Here is a 23,663-nt window from a genome sequence, read left to right as displayed (position 1 = left end):
GTATATCACCCCAGTCGACTCACAGGTGAAGTGATGCCTCACCTGGAAGGACTGTTTGGGGCCCTGATTGGTGGTAAGGGAGGAAGTGTAAGGGCATGTGTAGCACTTGTTCCGCTTACACGGATAAGTGCCAGGAGGGAGATCAGTGGGGAGGGATGGGGGGGAGGAATGGACAAGGGAGTTGTGTAGGGAGCGATCCCTGCGGAATGCAGAGAGAGGCGGGGAGGGAAAGATGTGCTTAGTGGTGGAATCCCGTTGGAGGTGGCGGAAGTTACGGAGAATAATATGTTGGACCCGGAGGCTGGTGGGGTGGTAGGTGAGGACCAGGGGAACCCTATTCCTAGTGGGGTGGTGGGAGGATGGAGTGAGAGCAGATGTACGTGAAATGGGGGAGATGCGTTTAAGAGCAGAGTTGATAGTGGAGGAAGGGAAGCCCCTTTCTTTAAAAAATGAAGACATCTCCCTCGTCCTAGAATGAAAAGCCTCATCCTGAGAGCAGATGCGGCGGAGACGGAGGAATTGCGAGAAGGGGATGGTGTTTTTGCAAGAGACAGGGTGAGAAGAGGAATAGTTCAGATAGCTGTGAGAGTCAGTAGGCTTATAGTAGACATCAGTGGATAAGCTGTCTCCAGAGACAGAGACAGAAAGATCTAGAAAGGGGAGGGAGGTGTCGGAAATGGACCAGGTAAACTTGAGGGCAGGGTGAAAGTTGGAGGCAAAGTTAATAAAGTCAACGAGTTCTACATGCGTGCAGGAAGCAGCGCCAATGCAGTCGTCGATGTAGCGAAGGAAAAGTGGGGGACAGATACCAGAATAGGCACGGAACATAGACTGTTCCACAAACCCAACAAAAAGGCAGGCATAGTTAGGACCCATACGGGTGCCCATAGCTACACCTTTAGTTTGGAGGAAATGGGAGGAGCAAAAGGAGAAATTATTAAGAGTAAGGACTAATTCCGCTAGACGGAGCAGAGTGGTGGTAGAGGGGAACTGATTAGGTCTGGAATCCAAAAAGAAGCGTAGAGCTTTGAGACCTTCCTGATGGGGGATGGAAGTATATAAGGACTGGACATCCATGGTGAAAATAAAGCAGTGGGGGCCAGGGAACTTAAAATCATCGAAAAGTTTAAGAGCGTGAGAAGTGTCACGAACATAGGTCGGAAGGGATTGAACAAGGGGTGATAAAACAGTGTCGAGGTATGCAGAAACGAGTTCGGTGGGGCAGGAGCAAGCTGAGACAATAGGTCGGCCAGGACAGGCAGGTTTGTGGATCTTGGGTAGGAGGTAGAAACGGGAAGTGCGGGGTGTGGGAACTATAAGGTTGGTAGCAGTGGATGGGAGATCCCCTGAGCGGATAAAGTCGGTGATGGTGTGGGAGACAATGGCCTGGTGCTCCTTAGTGGGGTCACGATTGAGGGGTAAATAAGAGGAGGTATCCGCGAGTTGTCGCTGTGCCTCGGCAAGGTAGAGGTCAGTACGCCAGACTACAACAGCACCCCCCTTATCAGCGGGTTTAATAATAAGGTTAGGATTAGTGCGGAAGGAGTGGAGAGCAGAGCATTCCGAAGGAGTGAGGTTGGAATGAGGACAAGGTGCGGTGAAGTCGAGACGGTTGATGTCCTGTCGGCAGTTAGCAATAAAGAGATCCAGAGCAGGCAGAAGACCAGAGCGGGGTGTCCATGAAGAAGAGGAGGGTTGAAGACGGGAGAAGGGGTCATCGGTGGGGGTGGAAGAGTCCTTGCCGAAGAAGTAGGCTCGGAGACGGAGACAGCGGAAGAAAAGTTCCACATCATGGCGAATGTCCCATGATCCTCTCGTATCCCCTTTTGCCTATCACCTGTCCAGCTCTCGGCTCTATCCCTCCCCCTCCTGTCTTCTCCTATCATTTTGGATCTCCCCCTCCCCCTCCAACTTTCAAATCCCTTACTCACTCTTCCTGCAGAAAGGTAGTGGGTGGGGGGGAAGGATAAGATATGCTTGGTGTTGGGATCCCATTAGAGATGGCGTGAGTTACAGAGAGTTATGTGCCAGACGCGGTGGCTGGTGGCGTGGTAGGTGAGGATAAGAGGACAGACGTGCGTGAAGTTTCACATGCTCTGTATCTTTTCAATGACTTCAAGTTCCCTGGCCCTGATTATCTCATTTTCTTCATGGTCGTCCAGTCCCTATACACCTCCATCCCCCATTATGAGGCCCTTAAAGCTCTCCGTTTCTTACTAGAAATCTGCACATGTCTGCCCTTACACCATCCTCCCACCACTCATAAAACCTTAAGATATAGGAGCAGAATTAGGCCAATTGGCCCATTGAGACTGATCCACCATTTCATCATGGCTAATCTAATTTTTCTCTCAGGCCCAATCTCCTGTCTTCTCCCTGTATCCCTTCATGCCCTGACCAATTAAAAATCTGTTAAACTGTGCCTTAAATCATAAAGTCTTGGCCCCCACAGCTTCCTGTGGCAAAGAATTCCACAGGTTCACCACACTCTGGCTCTGTAATGAGTCAACCTATAGCCGGGAGAGTGGTGACTCCCTCCTGTTAGACTCTTTGAGCTACTTATTTTTTATTCTTTCTTACTTCTCTTCTAATACAGGTCGACCTTCACAAATCCGGCACCATTGGGACCTGAGGAGTGCCGGATTATCGAAGGAACCGAATTACAGGTAGTCGGATTAGTGAAGGTTGACCTGTATTCATATTTTTGTGCACTTGTAATGCTATTGTGACACTAATTTCCTTTGGGATATCTATCTATCTATCTGTAAAGAAATTCCTCCTCATCTCCATTCTAGAAGTACGCCCCTCTATTCTGAGGCTGTGTCCTCTGGTCTTAGACTCTCCCACCATAGGAAACATCCTCTCCACCTCCACTCTATCAAGGCTTTTCACCATTCAATAGGTTTCAATGAAGTCGCCTCCATTCTTCTGAATCTGGTGAATACAGACCCAGAATTCCACCCCACTCATAACTTGCACTCCATCTGCCAGAACAAGCAGTATCTCCTGGTGACCACCCACTTCAATTCTACTTCCCATTCCCTTTCCAACATGTTAGTCCATGGCCTCCTCTACTGCCGCAATGAGACCACACTCAGGTTGGAGGAGCAAAACCTTATATTCCATCTGGATAGCCTCCCACCTGATGGCATGAACATCGATTTCTCGAACTTCAGGTAATTGCCCTCCCCCACTTCACCATTACCCATTCCTGTTTCTCTGTCTCACATTACCTCCTTACCTGCCCATCAGCTCCCTCTGATGCTCCTCTCCTTTCCCTTTCTTCAATAGTCTTCCACGCTTTCCTCTCAATTTCCCCCTTCTCTAGCCCTTTATCTCTTTCATCTATCGACTTCCCAGCTCTCTACTTCACTCCTTACCCTCTCCCAGTTTCACCTATCGCCTGCCACCTTGTACTTCTTCCTCCCCTCCCCACACCTTCTTACTCTGACCTCTCACTTTAATTTCCAGTCCTGATGGAGAGTCTCAGCCCGAAACGTTGACTGTTTACTCGTTTCCATAGATACTGCCTGGTCCGTGAATTCCTCCAACATTTTGTGTGTCTTCATTCTATAAAGTCTGATAAGTTACCTTTACCTCTATCAATGCAGACATGTAGTTTGATCCAGGATTTGCTTTAATTGGGCTGTAAGTTGTAGAAATCCGAAATCTGCTGCTGATCTGAGGGCTATTCCTTCAAGGGTGAATTTGCAGAAAGCAAATTACATGTACATTTAACATTTCTTTAATTTTCTCTTAAGCATATGCACAGAACTACTTTTGTAAAGTTGGTGGCCTGGATACACTTGCTCAGACTGTTGCGAATTTGGCTGATGCATCTCTAACAAATCACCCTAATGTGGAGTTGCTAATATCTGTGATAAAAACCCTGGATTCCTGCATTTCAGAAAATTGTGAGTAAATTGATAATTTTGATGTTATTTTGAAAATAGAGATGCCCAGGGGACTCTGCAGCCAAAGGAAATGAATACTTAAACTGTGTAAAGCATTAAGTCCCTGTTTGGATTCTTGGTCTATGCTGGCTGACCTCTGCCTGTGTGGTAAATGGAAGGATTTGGTAGCAGCAAAATGTTGGTAGGTTCAACATGGAATCAATAATCAACAATAATCCATTAACTCACTGGATATCTGTGTGTGTGTCTTTGAGAGGGCATGCTTTCAGTGTCATCTTCTCCAAAGGCTCCCTAGCATCCACCATCGTGTAACAGAGATGCAACAAACTTCATTCCTTGTCCCTAGATCCAGCTATATACTTAAGCATGCTGATCTTTTACCTCAGGCAAGCTGTAACCATGACCCTCAACTCCAGCTCCCCACCTCAGACTTAAGCATGCCAGTCAAACCACTGGCCTTTATTAGAATATATCTCTACTTGAGTGGCCCAAAACATTGACATCAGTGGAAACATTGTCACAAAGATCAAGGAGCTGGCTATTCTTGAAAAATGCCTTACATGGAGCTTTCCCAGCCTGTAGGACCTACAGAATAAAATTATAGGAGTTTTTGAGAGCCAGTGCCTTAGTCCCAGAATGGCAATGGCTAATACAAGAGGGCATAATTTTAAGATGTTTGGAGGAAAGTATAGAGGGTATGTTGGAGGTAGTTTGTTTTACATAGAGACTGGTGGGTGTGTGGAACCCGCTTTCAGGGGCGATGGTAGAGCCAAATATATTAGGGACATTTAAGAGACTCTTAGATGGACACACAGATGAAAGAAAAATGGAGGACAGGTTAGATTGATGTTGGAGTAGGTTAAAAGGCTGGCAAAACATTGTGAGTTAAGGGACCTGTATTGTGTTGTAGTGTTCTATGTTCTCAACTCTATTATGATGAACGTATCTGAAGAAACTTCTAACTTATTTAAGAAGCAGAAACAGAACTGATGTAATGTTGAGTTCTTTCTGTGCTATATAATTCTATGACTCCACGAAAATGACCAGTTAGCTAACCGCAAATTTAAGGCATTCCTAGATTGGAAGCTCCAGCTTCCTGCAAGGGAAAAGAAACATCGTACAGCTCCTGAAAACAAGGTCCAGCAGAAAAACTTGTGACCTAAAATGAAGTTGGTTCATGGTGAGTTCTGCAACTGCCAAACTCTTCATGCACTCAGGATAAGCACAAGTTGTCCAGTGCTGTAAAGGCCACCTGTGGCTCCCAACACCCAAGGCCACAATCTACAAAGAGTAATAACAGGATAGAGAAGTAATCAATGTATGCTGAAAGGAATATTTTAAAGATCTCCGACTGTTACTCTGTCCTTGATGTGTATGCTTGACTCCATTCCACAGCAGTCTCTCAGGGCAAGCCTTGCCATCACTCCTGACTGACAGGAATTCAAGCAAATATATTCCATCTCAACAATCGTAAGCCTTGGGAAGCATAGTAACCCTGCTAATATCATAAAATTTAGCGGTAAAATACTTTAGCTTCAAATTCATCGACTATATTTGAGAAGAGAATGATACTGTACACATGACCATGTTAAAGAAAGGGAATATCTGACTATGGCAACTGAAGAAAGGTCTCCCTGCCTTCTGCCACAGGTAAAGTCACCACTTCCTCCTGTTGGCCAAGGAGCTTTTCTGAGCATCATAGTATGGTCCATCCAGAGGCACTGTTGCCTGTAGGTGTAATCTCTGCCTCACAACAACTTCAAGCACACTGCAGGGAACCATTTTCTGTCACTTTTTTTTAACCTAACCAAAACTATTGACTCCATTAATATGAAAGGACTGAAACAACAGCCTCAAATTGTACAATAGGTTCTTTTCTAAATATCTCATTTGCTGCAAGCAGTCTGCTTCTTTCCATGATAATCTATCCTTGTAAAATTTATGAAACTTAATGACTGATTTGTTCTCAAAATAATCTATACCTTATAAACTGTATTTGTATCTTATCAGACAGGTCTCTTGATTCAGTCTTGTCCCGTCGTAGGGTCTTACTATCCTCCTTGTGGTATCATGCCAGAAATCAATTAGAATCTCAATATCCTCTTTTCAACAGTTGGTTACCTTAGGTACTGCCTTTAATATCCTGTGACCTGTGACTCGCTTCCCACAATCCTTTTAATGGTCTTGACAGTATGTAATCTGCATCCACAGAGTATAATTACTATTATCGTATCAAAATGCATCATACATACTGAATTATAAGGCCATTAAACATAGGAGCAGAATCAGGCCATTCAGCCCAGTAAGTCCACTTCGCCATTTCATCATAGCTGATCCTGAATCCCATTCAACCCCATACACCTGCCCTTTTACCATATCCCTTGATGCCCCGACCAGTCAGGAATCTATCAGTTTCCACTTTGAATATACCCATGGACTTGGCCTCCACCGTAGTCTGTTGCAGAATATTCCACAGATTCACCACTCTTTGACTAAAAAAATTTCCTCCTTGCTAGTGTCTTAAAAGGTCACCCCTCAATTTTGAGGCTGTGCCCTATAGTTCTGGATAACCAGCAGAGGAAGCATCCTCTCAACATCCACCTTATCTAGTTGTATCATCCACAGTCTTTGCCACAAAGCCGTCAATTCCACTATCTAAATTATTGACAAACAATGTGAAAAGAGCGGTCCCAATACTGACCCCTGAGGAACTCTATTAGTCACTGGCAGCCAACCAGAAAAGGCCCCCTTTATTTCCACTCGTTGCCTCCTGTCTGTCAGCCATTCTCCTATCCATGCCAGTATATTTCCTGTAACACCATAGGATTTTATCTTGTTAAGCAGCCTCATGTGAGGCACCTTATAAAATGCCTTCTGAAAATCTAAGTAAATGATATCCACTACCTCTCCTTTGTCCACCCTGCTTGTTACTTCGTCCAAGAGGTCTAACAGATTTGTGAGGAAAGATCTCCCTTTACAGAAACCATGCTGACTTTGACTTATTTTGTCATTAGTCTCCGAGTATCTTGAAAACTCGCCCTTAATAACAGATTACAACACTTTCCGAGCCACTGAGGTTAGGCTAACTGGCATATAATTTCCTTTCTTTTGCCTTCCTCCCTTCTTAAAGAATGGAGTGACATTTGCAATCTTCCAGTCCTATGGGACCATGCCATAATCAAGTGATTCTTCAAAGATTATGACCAATGCATCCATTATCTCTTCAGCAACTTCTCTCAGGACTCCAGGGTGTAGTCCCTCTGGGTCCAGGTGACTTATTCATATTAATTCCTTTGAGTTTGCCTAGCACTTTTCCCTTTACAATAGTAGTGGCACTCACTCCTGCTCCCTGACCCTCACAAACCTCTAGCACACTGCTAGTGTCTTCCACGATGAAGACAGATGCAAAATACCTATTAAGTTCATCTGCCATTTCATTTTCCCCATTACTACCTCACCAGCATCATTTTCCTGTGGTCCTATATCAACTCTCACCTCCCTTTTACTCTTTATGTAACTGGAAAAAATCTTTGGTATCCTGCTTTATGTTATTGGCTAGACTATCCTCATATTTCATCTTTTCCCTTCTCTTAGTTTTTTTAGTTGCCTTTAGTTGGATTTTAAAAGCTTCCCAATCATCCACTTCCCACTCACTTTTGCTACCTTATTGCCCTTGTCTTTAACTTTCTTTGTCAGCCATGATTGCCTACCCCTGCCATTTGAGAACTTCTTTCTCTGTGGGACATATCTTTGTGAACTATTCCCAGAAACTTCAGCCACCTCTGTTCTGCTATCATCCTCACCAGCATTCTCCTCCAATCCACCTGGGCAAGCTCCTCTCTCATGCCTCTGTAATTCCCTTTATTCCATTGCAATACTGAATAGATGTGACTTATGCTTCTCCCTCTCAAACTGCAGTATGAATTCAATCAGATTATGATCACTGCCTCCTAAAGGTTCAATTATATTAAGCTGACAAATAATATCTGGGGCTATTACGCAACACCAAATCTAAGATAACCTTTCCCCTAGTAGGCTCAAGCACAAACTGCTCTAAAAAGCCATTTCGTTGGCATTCAACAAATTCACTCTCTTGCGATCTGACACCAACTTGATTTTCCCAAACCCCTTGCACAGTGAAGTCCCTCATTATAATTGTGAAATTACCCTTATTATATGCCCTTTTGAGCTCCCTTTGCAATCTCAACCCCACATCGTGGCTACTATTTGGGGACCTATATATGATTCCCATAACAACACACATAAAAGTTGCTGGTGAATGCAGCAGGCCAGGCTGCATCTCTCAGAGGAGGTACAGTCGACGTTTCGGGCCAAGACCCTTCGTCAGGACTAACTGAAAGAACTGCTCGTTAGAGATTTGAAAGTGGGAGGGAGAGGGGGAGATCCAAAATGATAGGAGAAGACAGGAGGGGGAGGGATGGAGCCAAGAGCTGGACAGTTGATTGGCAAAAGGGATATGAGAGGATCATGGGACAAGAGGCCTAAGGAGAAAGAAAAGGGGGGGGGGAACCCAGAGATGGGCAAGGGGTATAGTGAGAGGGACAGAGAGAGAAAAAGAATGTGTGTGTATATAAATAAATAACGTATGGGTTACATAGTCATAGTTATACTTTATTGATCCCGGGGGAAATTGGTTTTCGTTACAGTTGCACCATAAATAATTAAATAGCAATAAAACCATGAATAGTTAAATAGTAATATGTAAATTATGCCAGGAAATAAGTCCAGTTCCAGCTTATTGGCTTAGGGTGTCTGACCCTCCAAGGGAGGAGTTGTAAAGTTTGATGGCCACAGGTAGAAATGACTTCCTATGACGCTCTGTGTTGCATCTCGGTGGAATGAGTCTCTGGCTGAATGAACTCCTGCGCCCAACCAGTACATTATGTAGTGGATGGGAGACATTGACCAAGATGGCATGCAACTTGGACAGCATCCTCTTTTTTCAGACACCACCGTCAGAGAGTCCAGTTCCATCCCCACCATATCACTGGCCTTACAAATCAGTTTGTTGATTCTGTTGGTGTCTGCCACCCTCAGCCTGCTGCCCCAGGGCACAACAGCAAACATGATCGCATTGGCCACCACAGACTCGTAGAACATCCTCAGCATCGTCCGGCAGATGTTAAAGGACCTCAGTCTCCTCAGGTAATAGAGACGGCTCTGACCCTTCTTGTAGACAGCCTCAGTGTTCTTTGACCAGTCCGGTTTATTGTCAATTCGTATCCCCAGGTATTTGTAATCCTCCACCATGTCCACACCGACCCCCTGGATGGAAACAGGAGTCACCGGTACCTTAGCTCTCCTCAGGTCTACCACCAGCTCCTTAGTCTTTTTCACATTAAGCTGCAGATAATTCTGCTCGCACCATGACAAAGTTTCCTACCGTAGTCCTGTACTCAGCCTCATCTCCCTTGCTGATGCATCCAACTATGGCAGAGTCATCAGAAAACTTCTGAAGATGACAAGACTCTGTGCAGTAGTTAAAGTCCGAGGTGTAAATGGTGAAGAGAAAAGGAGACAAGACAGTCCCCTGTGGAGCCCCAGTGCTGCTGATCACTCTGTCGGACACACAGTGTTGCAAGCACACGTACTGTGGTCTGCCGGTCAAGTAATCAAGAATCCATGGCACCAGGAAAGCATCCACCTGCATCGCTGTCAGCTTCTCCCCCAGCAGAGCAGGGCGGATGGTGTTGAACGCCATGGCGAAGTCAAAAAACATGATCCTCACAGTACTCGCTGGCTTGTCCAGGTGGGCGTAGACACTGTTCAGCAGGTAGACGATGCCATCCTCAACTCCTAGTCAGGGCTGGTAGGTGAACTGGAGGGGATCTAAGTGTGGCCTGACCATAGGCCGGAGCAGCTCCAGAACAAGTCTCTCCAGGGTCTTCATGATGTGAGAGGTCAATGCCACCGGTCTGTAGTCATTGAGGCCGCTGGGGCGCGGTGTCTTCGGCATAGGGACGAGGCAGGACATCTTCCACAGCACAGGAACCCTCCGGAGCCTCAGGCTCAGGTTGAAGACGTGGCGAAGTATTCCACATAGCTGAGGGGCACAGGCTTTGAGCACCCTAGTACTGACATCATCCGGTCTTGCAGCCTTGCTTGGGTTGAGGCGTTTCAGCTGTCTTCTCACCTGTTCAGCTGTGAAGCCCACCATGGTGGTTTCGTGTGGGGAAGGGATATAGTCATGAGAGCAGGTGGAGGTGGGGCATTAGCGGAAGTTTACGAGGGGGAGGTGGGGCATTAGCGGAAGTTTGAGAAGTCAGTGTTCATGCCTTCAGTTTGGAGGCTACCCAGATGGAATATAAGGTGTTGTTCCTCCAACCTGAGTGTGGCTTCATCTTTACAGTAGAGGAGGCTGTGGATAGACATATCAGAATGGGAATGGGACGTGGAATTAAAATGTGTGGCCACTGGGAGATCCTGCTTTCTCTGGTGAACAGAGCGTAGGTGTTCAGCGAAACGATCTCCCAGCCTGCATCAGGTCTCGCCAATATATAGAAGGCCACATCGGGAGCACCGGACGCGGTATATCACTCCAGTGGACTCACAGGTAAAGTGTCGCCTCACCTAGAAGGACTGTCTGGGGCCCTGAATGGTGGTGAGGGAAGAAGTGTAAGGGCATGTGTAGCACTTGTTCCACTTACAAGGATAAGTGCCAGGAGGGAGATCAGTGGGGAGGGATGGGGAGGGACAAATGGACAAGGGAGTCGCGTACGGACATCTTTCCCTCCTTCCCCCCCGCTTTCTGCAGGGATCGCTTCTTTCAGTTAGACCTGACGAAGGGTCTTGGCCCGAAACGTTGACTGTACCTCTTCCTAGAGATGCTGCCTGGCCTGCTGCGTTCCACCAGCAACTTTAATGTGTGTTGCTTGAAATTCCAGCATCTGCAGATTTCCTCGTGTTTATGATTCCCATAATTTTTTTACCCTTGCAGTTTCTTAACTCCACTCACAAAGATTCAGCATTCTCCAGATGAATTGTTAATTCGCCTGTTAAGTACTGTTGAAGTTGCGATTGTGGGCGGAGGTTTGATAAAATGGCTGGCGCAGCTCTCGTTTTAATGCAGACCAGCGCTGAGGTAGCAGTAGCTGGGGGTGGGGCGGGGGGCACCGAGATTTCAAAGACAGGGTTCTCTCATTTCTGAGGAGTGAGGGGAAAGAGTGGTTGGATCTGGAATGTCTAATTGGTCCACGTTCCCTGGTGAAGATTGAGAATTCTGAGTTAGCATTCGCCCTTACTTCTCTGGCGAATAAATTGAAAAATCGGATTCAGTGTCCCAGCTATGGCAGGCTCTGCCTATTCTTTGGAATAACACCTACCCCTAAAGGGGAGGAGGAGTATGAGACTTGGGCGGAGCGGACCTCTCAATTGTTCGATGTGTGGCAGTGCTATGATGATGAAAAGTGACAGAGATTGGTTGGAAGTTTGAATGGGTGGGCCGCTGACGTTGTGAGAGCTATCAAGTTGAAATATCTGGTAGCGACATCTGTCAGTTACCTGCAAGCACTGGACAATGCTTTTGGCCGGACTGGAAGCCCAATGGAGCTCATGGTGGGGTTTCAGAACATGCGTCAGTAGAAGGGGGAGAAGCTTTCTGCTTTTATTTTTCGGCTAGAGAGGCAGCTAAATTGCTTGGTCATTCAGGCAGCTGAGGTGGATCAGTTAAGAATGGACCAGATAGCCGGGGCGCCCAGTCCCATGACCTGATTGCTTGAGGTCTCCAATAGTCTCGTAAGACGCGCCCTCCCCTCCATCTTTTGTTGAGCTGATCAGAGAGGCACAGGAAGAGGAGAATGCGGCGGGGGCATGGGAGGACTCCGTCAGCAGGGTACAGTCCTTGGTTGTAGTCCCCTGCCGTGAAGTAACCAGGGATAGCCTACCCCGGAGAGTGGTAGAGGAGATTGTAGCAGAGTTGAGAACGGAGATATGTCGGCTGTTATCAGTGGATGTACACCACCCGCCCCCCCCCCGCCATTTGATGGAGCTGATGGGGAGGGTGGATTCCCCAAGGGGACGAACAATGCAGAGGGCTGCTGGCAGCAGGTGTCACACCAGAAGGAGAATGAGCCACCGGGTACCTAAGCAGGTAGAGTCATTGGGAAAACCTAGAGGAGACCCAGTGAGGGAACAGCCTGGTATCACTGGGGGAACACGTTCCCAGCAATGTACCAGGGAGCCCCCGAAAGCGAAAGGCCCAATTCCTGAAGGCTTAGTGGGACCATGCTCCAGTGTGTCACTACGAATAGAGGGTATCTATGCTAAAGCCGTACTCAACACTGGGTCACAGGTCACCTTGTTGTACTGTTTGTTTTACAACCAGTATCTTAAGCATTTACCATTGACAATATTCAGGGCACTGGCGATCTGGTGGCTTAGTGCTAGTGATTATCCATACGATAGTTATTTGTCAGTGAAGTTGGAGTTCTCAGAGGCTGATGTGGAAGTGTCTGAGGTCCTTGATACATTGGTGCTGGTTTGTCCGGACCCTGTGGAAAAGGGCAGCGTTTCAATTCTGGTGGGGACCAACACCCCTCTTGTGAAGAGGCTCATGGGGGCCTGCAAGGAGAAGGCTGGCAAGAGCTTTCTGGGAACATTGTCCATGCACTCAGTGTTTCGAGCTGCTTTTGAGGAAATGCTTGGCTATATCAGGCCGGATACCGAATTTAGATGAGGGACCGTGTGGTTCACCCAGTCGAAGCCAGTGGTAGTACGGCCCAGGGAAGTAGCGAGAGTGATGAGGTCTCCAAATTTACCAGAGTGCCTGAGGGCGAAGCCCTCTTAGTGGACACTCCGGAAGACCACAAGGTGGAGTTGGGATTTCCTGAAGGGGTACTGGTAAGGGCTGAATTGCAGAAGCCCTCGGTTGTACAGGCAAGTAGGATGGCAGAGATTGTCAGGAACATTACGAAGAGTCTGGTCACCTTCAAGCATGGAGTGCCCCTGGCGTATTTGTTCCTGGTGACGGTAATGTCTAGTGCCCCTGTGAGACAGGCCGGGGAGAAACTATTGGAAAAGGGGGGAATGTTGACCGCTGAGTCATTCAACTTCGGGGACTCCCTGGTTCCAGCAGGTTGGAAGAGGAGTTTGGTAGAGAAGATGTTGAAGCTGGAAGGTGTCTTTTCCACTGACGAGTTTGATGTGGGTTATTCCAAGAGCACGTGTCACACTATCCGAGTGACTGAGGATACCCCGTTCAGAGAAAGGTAGTGGCGACTTGCCCCTGAAGAGGTGGAGGACATTCGGCAGCATTTGTGTAAGTTGAAGGAAGGTGGGATCATCACCGGGTCCCGAAGCCCCTATGCGTCCTCAATAGTAGTGGCCTGAAAAAAGAATGGGAAGGTATTTATGTGTGTGGACTATAGGACTCTGAACAGGCACACCATCCCTGACCAGTATACTGTCCCGAGGACTGAAGACGTGCTGGCCTGCCTGAGTGGTGCAAAGTGGTTCAGTGTGCTGGACTTGAGTGGATATTACCAGATCCCCAGGAGTGAGGCCGACAAAGTGAAAATGTCATTTATACATCCCTGGGATTTTTCCAGTTGAAAAGGATGCCCCAGGGCATCTCAGGAGCTCCTGCAACCTTCCAGCAGGTCATGGAGAAGACGGTGGGGGATATGAACTTGCCTGAGGTATTGGTATATCTGGATGACCTCATAGTATTTGGATCCACCTTGGAAGAACATGAAATGAGGCTGCTGAAGTTGCTGGGCCGCCTGAAAGCTGAAGGGTTAAAACTTCCCCTGGACAAGTGCCAGTTCTGCTAAACGTCTGTTAACTATGTTGGGCACATAGTCTTACGGAATGGAGTAGCTACAGACCCAGCTAAGATTGAGGCAGTTACCACTTGGCTAAGACCCCAGACTGTGAGCACTATGCGCTCGTTCCTTGGGTTCTGTGGTTACTGTCGGAGGTTTGTGAAAGGCTATGCAAAAGTGAGTCACCCTTTGAATCAGCTTCTGTGTGGTTACCCTCCCTTGGGGAAGAAAGAGAGGGGATAAAAGGACCGAAGGGTAGAGAGTATCTTAGCTCGTCGGAGCCCTTTGGACCAAGGTGGGATGCAAAATGTGAGGAGGTCTTTCAGTCGCTGAAAGAGCTGCTGATCCAGGCGCCAGTGCTGGCTTTTGCGGACCCCCGATTACCATATGTACTGCAAGCAGATGCCAGCCAAGAGGTTTAGGGGGCATCCTGTATCAGGATCAGGGCTCTGGGTTGAGGCCCGTTGCATTTGTCAACCGGAGTCTTGTCGCCCTCTGAGGAAAAACTATCCCACACACAAGTTGGAATTTCTGGCATTGAAATGGGCGGTGGTGGATAAGCTGAGTGACTACCTCTACCGGGCCAAGTTTGAGGTGAGGACAGACAACAACCCCCCTAACTTATATCCTGACCTTGGTGAAACTGGATGCCACAGGCCATCGGTGGTTGGCGGCGTTGTCTACCTATGATTTCAGCCTGAAGTACCGGCCGGGAAGGAGGAACATTGATGCTGATGCTTTGTCCCGACGGACGCATGAGGGACTGGTCAGGGATGAGGAGTAGGAGAGCTTTCCTGCCCCAGAGGTAAAGGTCCTGTATCAGTTTGCCATCACCGTGAAGGCAGAGGAAAAGGAGGGGCAGGAGCATGAGGTGGATCAGTTGGGGGCTTCTAATGATGCCATCCCCCAAGTTTATTGTAACCTGAATGCTCTGAAGACAAATCAGCTGCCGGAATTGAGTTCTGGGAAAATGACTGCTGCTCAACAAGATGATCCAGGCATTGGTACCATTTGGGCGGCAGTCAAAAAGGGAGACATGGCTCAGGCAGAGAGGCTGAAACACACATTGGTGCCTCCATTACTACGAGAATGGCTTCAGTTGGAGTTGAAGAACGAGATCTTCTACCAGGTCACATCACCCCCAGACCGAGCCCGGCGTTGCCAGCTGGTTCTGCCCGAGAAGTATCAGAGGGTGGCGTTGAAATCACTTCCTGATGATTCTGGACATTTGGGGGTGGAAAAGACGTATGGATTGCTCAGAGACCGGTTTTACTGGCCCTGAATAAAGTCGGAGGTGAAAGAATACTGCAAGTCATGCATTCAGTGCATACAGTGGAAGACACTGCCTACGTGGGCAGCTCCCTTGTCCCACCTGCAGAGTGCAGGGCCTCTGGACCTGGTGTGTTTGGGTTTTCCTGTCAACAGAACCTGATGCCAGCAACACGACGAATGTCTTGGTCATCATAGACCACTACACCAGCTATGCTCAGGCTTTTCCTACCAAGGACCAGAGGGTGTATATGGTGGCAAAAGTGTTATGGGAGAAGTATTTCATTTATTATGGCCTTCCCAGGCGAATACATAGTGATCAGGGACGGGATTTCGAGAGCAGACTCATCCGTGAGCTACTGGGCATGCTTGAAGTCGAGGATCACGCCTTATCACCCACAGGGTGATCTCCAGCCAGAGAAGTTTAATCGGACCTTGCTAGACGTGCTCGGGACCCTAGAGATCAGCATGAAGAGCAGGTGGAGTCAACATATTGGGCATCTGGTTCACAGTTATAATTGTACACGAAAGGAAGCTACTGGGTACTCGCCATATTAGCTGATGTTTGGGCACGAGGCAAGGTTGCCCATTGACCTTTGTTTTGGGACTGACGAGGGTGACTTACCACCAAAGACTTATCTGAAGTATGTGTCTGACGTGAGAAGGGAGTTGAAAAGGGCTAATGAATTATCTGGGGTCGTGGCTGCCAAGCAGAATCAAGGGAATAAGAGGGGTTATGATCAAAAGGTGAGCTTCTCCCAACTCCTGCCGGGAGACAGAGTCCTCATAAGGAATTTGGGGCTACCTAGAAAGCATAAGTTGACTGACCGCTGGGTGGCTACGCCCTATATGGTGGAGAGTCAGATGCCAAACCTATGAGTTTTCCGGGTGAAACCAGAGGATGGAAATGGGCTTGTCAAGATCCTCCATCGGAACCACCTGTTGCCCCTGGGTCAAGAGGTGCAGGTAGACCCAGAGCCTGACTTGGAGCCTACACCTAGTAAGAGGACTCTTCAGAAATGCGGGGTAACTACCGGGCCCCCAACAGGCAAGGTTAGGCCGCCCCCACCCCTGAGAGGGATACTGATTCAGAGAATGAGAACCTGGATGTGTGGTATATGCTGCCTTTCGCTAACTCTCCATTGATTGAGGAAGAGACTCCCGGCCCTTCTCCCATTGAGACTGGTGAAGTGGGGGTTGCTATCTGTGGGCAGCTGATATTGCAGCAGGACTCTGCAGGGGAAGAAGCAGGGTTTAATCATGGGACAGAGGGCTCTGAGTTGCAGGTGGGCACAAGGGGTAGATTGAGGGAGGCCTTGTCAGGTAGACCAGAAGTATCCTCAGTTGTGTTGGAACCTGAAGAGTTAGATGATGGGGTGCGGAGGTCTCAGAGAATTAGGAGACCACCGGATAGGTTGGCCTACGTAGCACCAGGGGTCAGAGTGTGACCCCTACTGTGATGGGGAGCTATGTCACTGTCTTTTATTCCTGGATTGGGCTTTGTGTTTTGCAGGAAGGGTTGGCGAATTATCTCAACGTTATGAGGACATGACTAAGTTTGGTGGAGGGAGAGTGTAACATGCTGTAGGGTTTCACTGATAATGTAATGGTTTCTCTGTAGCAGCAATGTTTGGGTTATGAGTAGAGATAACGGGATTTGGAATGCTGTTGTTCTTTCTTGTGAGTCTTGAGAGGTTTTCGCGGTTTTTTGCTGGGGAGAGATGAGGGGAGAAGACATGAATGGAGAGAGTTGGTAGACCACTGGACAGGGTGGACTTGGAGTGAAGGTCTGAAGGGCAGCGACAATCAGAGGAGGTCGATGGTGGACAATTGGCTGATCAATGAGCTCCAACATTGCGCAATAGACTGTTTCATAAGGTTGGGCCCTTTTCTTTTCGTTTTCTTTAATAACCATATAGTCAAAGTAAGAATTACAAAGCTTAATCATTTAATCGCATATTGTGTACTGTTTGTTATTTTGGGGTACTGATTTGTAACAGGGGACACATCGTGCAGCATCCACCCAAACAAGATTTCTTAAGTTTGGCCGGGTCGGGGGCTATCGCCCCCTATATTAAGCCACTAGCTGAAGTGAGAGATACACTTGAAAGATCATTACTAATGCCTCCATGATCTCCTCAGTCACCTCTTTCAGAATTCTGGGATGTACACCATCTGGTCCAGGTGACTTATCCACCTTCACACCTTTCAGTTTCCCAAGAACCTTCTCTCCAATTATGGTAACTTTGCATACTTCATGAACCCTGACAGCTGGAACTTCCACCATATTGCTAGCATCAGTGAAAACTGATGCAAAATACTTACTCAGTTTGTCTGCAATATCATTGTCCCCATTACTACATTTCCAGCATCATTTTCCAGCAGTCCGATATCTACTCTCACCTCTCTTTTATACTTTATGGTATTCTCTTTAATATTATTGGCTAGCTTACTTTTGTATTCCATCTTTACTTTCTTAATGGCTTTTTAGTTACCTCCTGTTTATTTTTAAAAGCTTCCCAATTCTCTAACTTCCAACTAATTTTTGCTGTATTATATGCCCTCATTTGGGTTTTCTTTTGGCTTTGACTTTTCTTGCTAGCCACAGTTGGGTCATCTTTCCTTTAGAATACTTATTCCTCTTTGGGATGTATATATCTTGTGCTTTTCAAATTGCTTCCAGAAATACCAGCCTTTGCTGCTCTGCCGTCATCCCTGCCAGTGTTATTTTCCAATCAATTCTGGCCAACTCCTCTCTCATGCCTCTGTAATTGCCTTTACTTAATACTGCTATATCTGACTTTAGCTTCCTCCTTCTCAAATTTCAGTATGAATTTGATCATATTGTGATCATATGCCCCAAAGAGTCCTTTTACCTTAAACTCTCTAATCAATTCTGGTTCATTGCACAACACCCAATACAGAGTAGCTGATCCTCTACTGGGCTCAACCATAAGCTGCCCTGAAAAGCTATTTCATAGGCATTCTAGAAATTTTCCCCTCTGTAATCCAGCACCAACCTGATTTTCCCCAATCTACCTGCATATTGAAGTCTCCCATAACTATTATAATATTCCCCCTTTTCACATGCATTTTATATCTCCTGTTGTAATGTGTAGACCACATCCTTAGTACTGTCTGGGGGTCTGTACACAACTCCCATCAGGGTATTTTTACAGTTTCATTTCCTTAGCTCTATCCGCAATAATTCAACACCTTCCGACCCTCTGTCACATCTTTCTAATGATTTGATTTCATTTTTTTTTTACCAAATGAGCCTTGCCAACCCCTCTGTCTTCCTCCCTGTCCTTTCAATACAATGTGTATCCTTTGTGACGAGAATACACATAAAATTAAGATGTTTGCTGGCCTGGGTTAGCATCAGTGACATCAGCAAGTGGTCTGCCACCTGCCCTCAGGGGAAGGAGAGATAAGGAACAATGGAGCAGCGTCTGGAGATGTGTAATGAAGGGACGGGGGAGAGAGAGCTGTCTGGAGCGGCTCTCCCCTTTGAACCTTGAACTGTTTGAAGTGATGGACAGGCGATACCCCAGCAGGGGGATAAAAAGGGACCGGTTCGCTAAGGCAGGACACACGCCACCCGAGGTAACGAGACCCTGGAAGCGGTACGCTTCTCACGAGTCGGTGGGAAGTACCAGACAACGGCCAGGGTGGAAAGGTACGATCAGCGGGAACCCGGTGTGTGTCCGCCCTTGCCTGGGTGCCGGGTTCACTGCAGAGGATCGACCGCATCTGGAGGAGGGGTCACAGTCGGTGACCTCAGGTGACATCACTAAGGACCTGCCCAAAAGCTGCTTGTGAGCCATATCGTGGGTCTGTGAGTGAAGCCGTGTCTGAATGATCAGTTGTTCCTGTTCTCTCTCTCTCTCTTCCCCCACGTTGTCCATCGCCATGGCAACGATTACTGCGAACTGAACTACTAAACTGGACTGAACTTTGAGTCACTTTGAAATTTGGTCATTTACCCCTAGACAACGATAGAGCTTGATTGATGCTGTTATCTTAATTCTGTGCACAAGTGTGTTTATCATTGCTAAACTGTTGCATTTATTATCCTTTCGATTACTGTGTTGCTTGTTTCTTTAATAAAACTTTCTTAGTTCTAGTACTCCAGACTCCAACTGAGTGATCCATTTCTGCTGGTTTGGCAACCCAGTTACGGGGTATGTAACACCTTGGACATTAAGCTCCCAGCTATAGTAACCCAGATCTTAGAGAGCTTAAAGTAAAGGAACCCTTCAGGGACAGTTATCATAATATGATTGAATTCATACTGTAATTTGAGAGGGAGAAGCATAATTCACCTGTATTAGTATCACAATGAAATAAAGGGAATTACAGGGGCATGAGAGAGGAGCTTGCCCAGGTGGATTGGTGGAGGATACTGGCGGGGATGACAGCAGAATAAAAATGGCTGAAGTTTCTAGGAATAATTCACAAGGCACAGGATAGATATGTCCCACAGAGGAAGAAGTTTTCAAATGGTAGGGGTAGGCAACCGTGACTGAGAAAAGAAGTTAAGGGCTGCATAAAAGCCAAGGAAAGGGCTTATAAGGTAGCAAAAGTGAGTGGGAAGTTGGATGATTGAGAAGCTTTCAAAGTACAACAAAAGGCAACTAAAAAAGCTATGAGAAGGGAAAATATGAAATATGAGGACAGACTAGCCAATAATATAAAGCAGGATACGGAAAGTTTTTTCAGTTACATAAAGAGTAAAAAGGAGATGAGAGTTAATATTGGGCCACTGGAAAATGATGCTGGTGAGGTAGTAATGGGGACAATAAAATGGCAGATGAACTTAATGGGTACTTTGCATCTGTCTTCACTGTGGAAGACACTAGCAGTGTGCCAGAGATTTGTGAGTGTCAGGGAGCAGGAGTGAGTGCCATTACTATTACAAAGCAAAAAGTGCTAGGCAAACTCAAAGGTCTTAAGGTGGATAAGTCACCTGGACCGGATGGACTGCACCCCGGAGTCCTGAGAGAGGTTGTTGAAGAGATAATGGATGCGTTAGTCATGATCTTTGAAGAATCACTTGACTCTGACATGGTCTCATAGGACTGGAAGTTTGTAAATATCACTCTACTTTTTAAGAAGGGAAGAAGGAAAAAGACAGGTTATTATAGGTCAGTTAGCCTAACCTCAGTGGTTGGGGAAGTGTTGGAGTCTATTATTAAGGATGAGGTTTTGAGATACCTGGAGACTAATGACAAAATAAGTCAAAGTCAGCATGGTTTCTGTAAAGGGAGATCTTGCCTGATAAATCTGTTAGAGTTCTTTGAGGAAGTAACAAGCAGGGTGGACAAAGGAGAGGCAGTGGATGTCATTTTCTTCCATTTTCAGAAACCATTTGATAAACTGCCACACATGAGGCTGCTTAGCAAGATAAAACCCTATAGTGTTACAGGAAAGATACTGACATGGATAGTGGAGTGGATGACAGGCAGGAGGCAGTGAGTGGGAATAAAAGGGGCCTTTTCTACTTGGCTGTTGGTGACTAGTGGTTTTCCTCAGGAGTCTGTATTGGCACCACTGCTTTTTACATTTTTTGTCAATGATTTGGATAATGGAATTGATGGCTTTGTGGCAAAGTTTGTAGATGATACGAAGATAGGTGGGGGCGGGGTAGATAGTGCTGAGGAAGCAATATGATTGCAGCAGGGCTTAGACAATTTCGAAGAATGGGCAAAAAAAGTGGCAGATGGAATACAGTGTTGGGAAATGTCTGATAATCCATTTTGGCAAAAGGAACTAGTGCAGACTATTATTTAAGTGAAGAGAAGGTTCAAACATCAGAGGTGGAGAGGGACTGGAATCTTGTACAAGACTCAGAAGGTTAGTTTACAGGTTGAGTCTATGGTAAAGAAGGCAAATGCAATGTTGGCATTTATTTCAAAGGGAATAGAAGATAAGAGCAAAGAGATAATGCTGAGCCTTTATAAGACACTAGTCAGGCCACACTTGGAGTTATTGTCAACAGATTTAGGCCCCATATCTCTGAAAGGATGTGTTGTCATTGGAGAGAGCCCAAAGGAGGTTCATGAAGATGAATCCGGGAATGAAGAGGTTAACATATGAGGAGCATTTGGCAGCTTTGGGCCTGTACTCGCTGGAATTTAGAAGAATGCAAGGGATCTCATTGAAACCTACCGAATATTTAAAGGACCTGACAGGGTGGATGTGGAGAGGATGTTTCCTATGGTGGAGGAATCCAGAACTAGAGGGCACAGCCTGAAAGTTGAGGGGCTACCCTTTAGGACAGAGGTAAAGAGGAATTTTTTTAGCCAGAGTAGTGAATCTGTGGAATGCTCTGCCACAAACTGCAGTGAGGGCCAAGTCCGTGCATATATTTAAGACAGAAGCTGATTGTTTCCTGATCAAAGGATATGGCAAGACGGCAGGTGTATGAGGTTGAGTGGGATCTGAGATCAGACTCGATAGGCCTAATGACCTAATTCTGCTCCTATGTCTTCTGGTCTTATGCTTCTTATAATCTTTTAGCCATGATTCAGTGATGCCTACGACATCATACCTGCCAATCTGCAACTGTGCAGCAAGTTCATCTACATTCAGATACAACACCTTCAGCCCTGTGTTCACCCTTTCCAATTTTGTCACTCCATGCTCAACTTTTTGATTCCTAAGTTTGTCTGAGGTCTCACCAATGTCTGCCTCACAACCACTTCACTAACTGTTCTGGCACTCTGGTTCCCATACCCCTGCAACTCTAGTTTAAACCCCACAGTGCAGCATTACAAACCTTCCCATGGCGTTAATAGTCCCCCTCCAGTTCAGGTGCAAACCATCCCTTCTGTACAGGGTCCCAACTCCCCTGGAAGAGAGCCCAATGATTCAAAAATCTTATGCCCTCCCTCCTACACCAACTCTTTAGCTACATTCTAAACTGTAGAATCTTCCTAATTCTAGCCTTACTAGCACGTGGCACTGGTAGCAATCCTGAGATCCCAACCCTTGAGGTCCTGCCCTTGAACTTGGCACCTAACTCCTTGAACTTCCTGTGCAGAATCTCGTCACTCGTCCTACCCATGTCATTGATTCTCACCCCTTCTGGCTGTTCACCCTCCCACTTAAAAATGTTGAGGACTCGATCCAAGATATCCTGGATCCTGCCACCCAGGAGGCAACATACCATCCAGGAATATCATTCTTGCCTACAGAATCTCCTGTCTGTCCCCCTAACTAACAAATCCCCTATCACCACAGCGTGCTTCTTCCACCTTCCCTTCTGAGTCACAGAGGCAGACTCAGTGCTACAGACCCAACCACTGTGACTTTCCTCTGTTAGGTCATGCCCCCACCCCCAAACAGTATGCAAAGTGATATCTGTTGTTGAGGGTGAGGATACTGACTCCCTAACCCCTTTCCTCTTCCTGATTGTCAGCTTGGGTGTAACTACTCTATATGTCTTACCTATCATCCCTTCAGTCTCTTGAATGATCCAGAGTTCATCCAGTTCCAGCTCCATTTCTTAAAACAGTTTGTTAGAAGATGCAGCTGGATGCACTTCCTGCAGTTGTTGTGGTCAGGGATACCGGCAGTCTCCCTGTCCCTGCCTTCCCACATCCCGCAAGAGGAGCATTCAACTACCCTGCCTGACATCTCTACTGTCCTAGCTGAACAAACAGCAAGAAGAGAAGGAAAGAACTTGATTTTGTCTTTCCTTTGCTTTCTCTGACTGAAGCCTCTCTTCACTAACGCCTCAAAGAGCTAAAGCCTTAAGACCACTCAGACGATGGCCATTGCGCTTGCTTTCTTTAATTTGCTTTTACTAATCAAAACCAAACACTGATTGGGCACTGGTCAAAGCTCTGGTCGAACCTTCTGGTCGCATCATTGCATCTGGTGTAATGCATTTAACCAAGTTTCAGTGCAACAAACAATTGAGATCTGTCTCTGATACAGCAGCCTTGTCCTGAGGTCGTCAATCTTACTTTCTAGCAACTGCGTATCCAGCAGCAAGATACTAGGATTAAACCTGTGTTGATTCTGTTTCTCTCCCTGTTGCTGCTGCTTGACTTGCTGCAAAGCTTTTCTCAATTATGAGCAGGAGTGTTTTGGTTGATTGGTTTAAAAAAAAACATTTTAAATGACCTACCTGCAGGAAAGATGTAAATAGGTTTGAAAGGGTACAGAGGACCCAGAGGACTTAAGTTATAAGGAAAGATTGAATAGGTTAGAACTTTATTCCTTAGGATGTATAAGATTGAGGGTGGATTTGATATAGGTATACAAAATTATGCATGTAGATAGGGTAAATACAAGTAGGCTCTTTCCACTGCAGTTGGGTGAGACTAGAACTAGAATCATGAGTTAAGGGTGAAAGGTGAAATGCTTAAGGGGTACTTGCAGGGAAATGTCTTCACTCAGAGGGTGGTGAGAATGTGGAACAAGCTGCCAGTGCAAGTGGTAGATGCGATTTCAATTTCAACATTTAAGGGAAGTTTGGATAGATACATGGATGGGGAGGCAAATGGTCTGAGAGCAGGTCGATGGGTCTAGACAGTTTGAATGGTTTGGCACAGAGTAAAGGCCTGTTTCTGTCTTGAATTATTTTATGACCATGAAAAAACAAATTATTTTATTACTATTGAATTGAATTATTTGTACTTGAGCAGCATTCAGTGAATAATATCTGGCTAACTTGCAATTTCAAATG

At 46.5% G+C, this 23,663-nt stretch overlaps 1 protein-coding gene across 1 annotated transcript in view; it reads left to right on the top strand.

The window, feature by feature from the left end:
* terb1 (telomere repeat binding bouquet formation protein 1) overlaps positions 1 to 23,663 on the top strand; it is a 326,279-nt gene that overhangs the window by 211,682 nt on the left and 90,934 nt on the right. Inside the window, 1 exon segment of the mRNA XM_063067329.1 lies at positions 3,762 to 3,914. Within this exon segment, the coding sequence (XP_062923399.1) occupies positions 3,762 to 3,914 (153 nt within the window).

This window comes from Mobula hypostoma, chromosome 14 (assembly GCF_963921235.1).
Source record: "Mobula hypostoma chromosome 14, sMobHyp1.1, whole genome shotgun sequence".
NCBI classification, from domain to species: Eukaryota; Metazoa; Chordata; class Chondrichthyes; order Myliobatiformes; family Myliobatidae; genus Mobula; species Mobula hypostoma.
The sequence above is the reverse complement of the archived record's forward strand: the minus strand, read 5'-3'. Positions and strand labels throughout refer to the sequence as shown.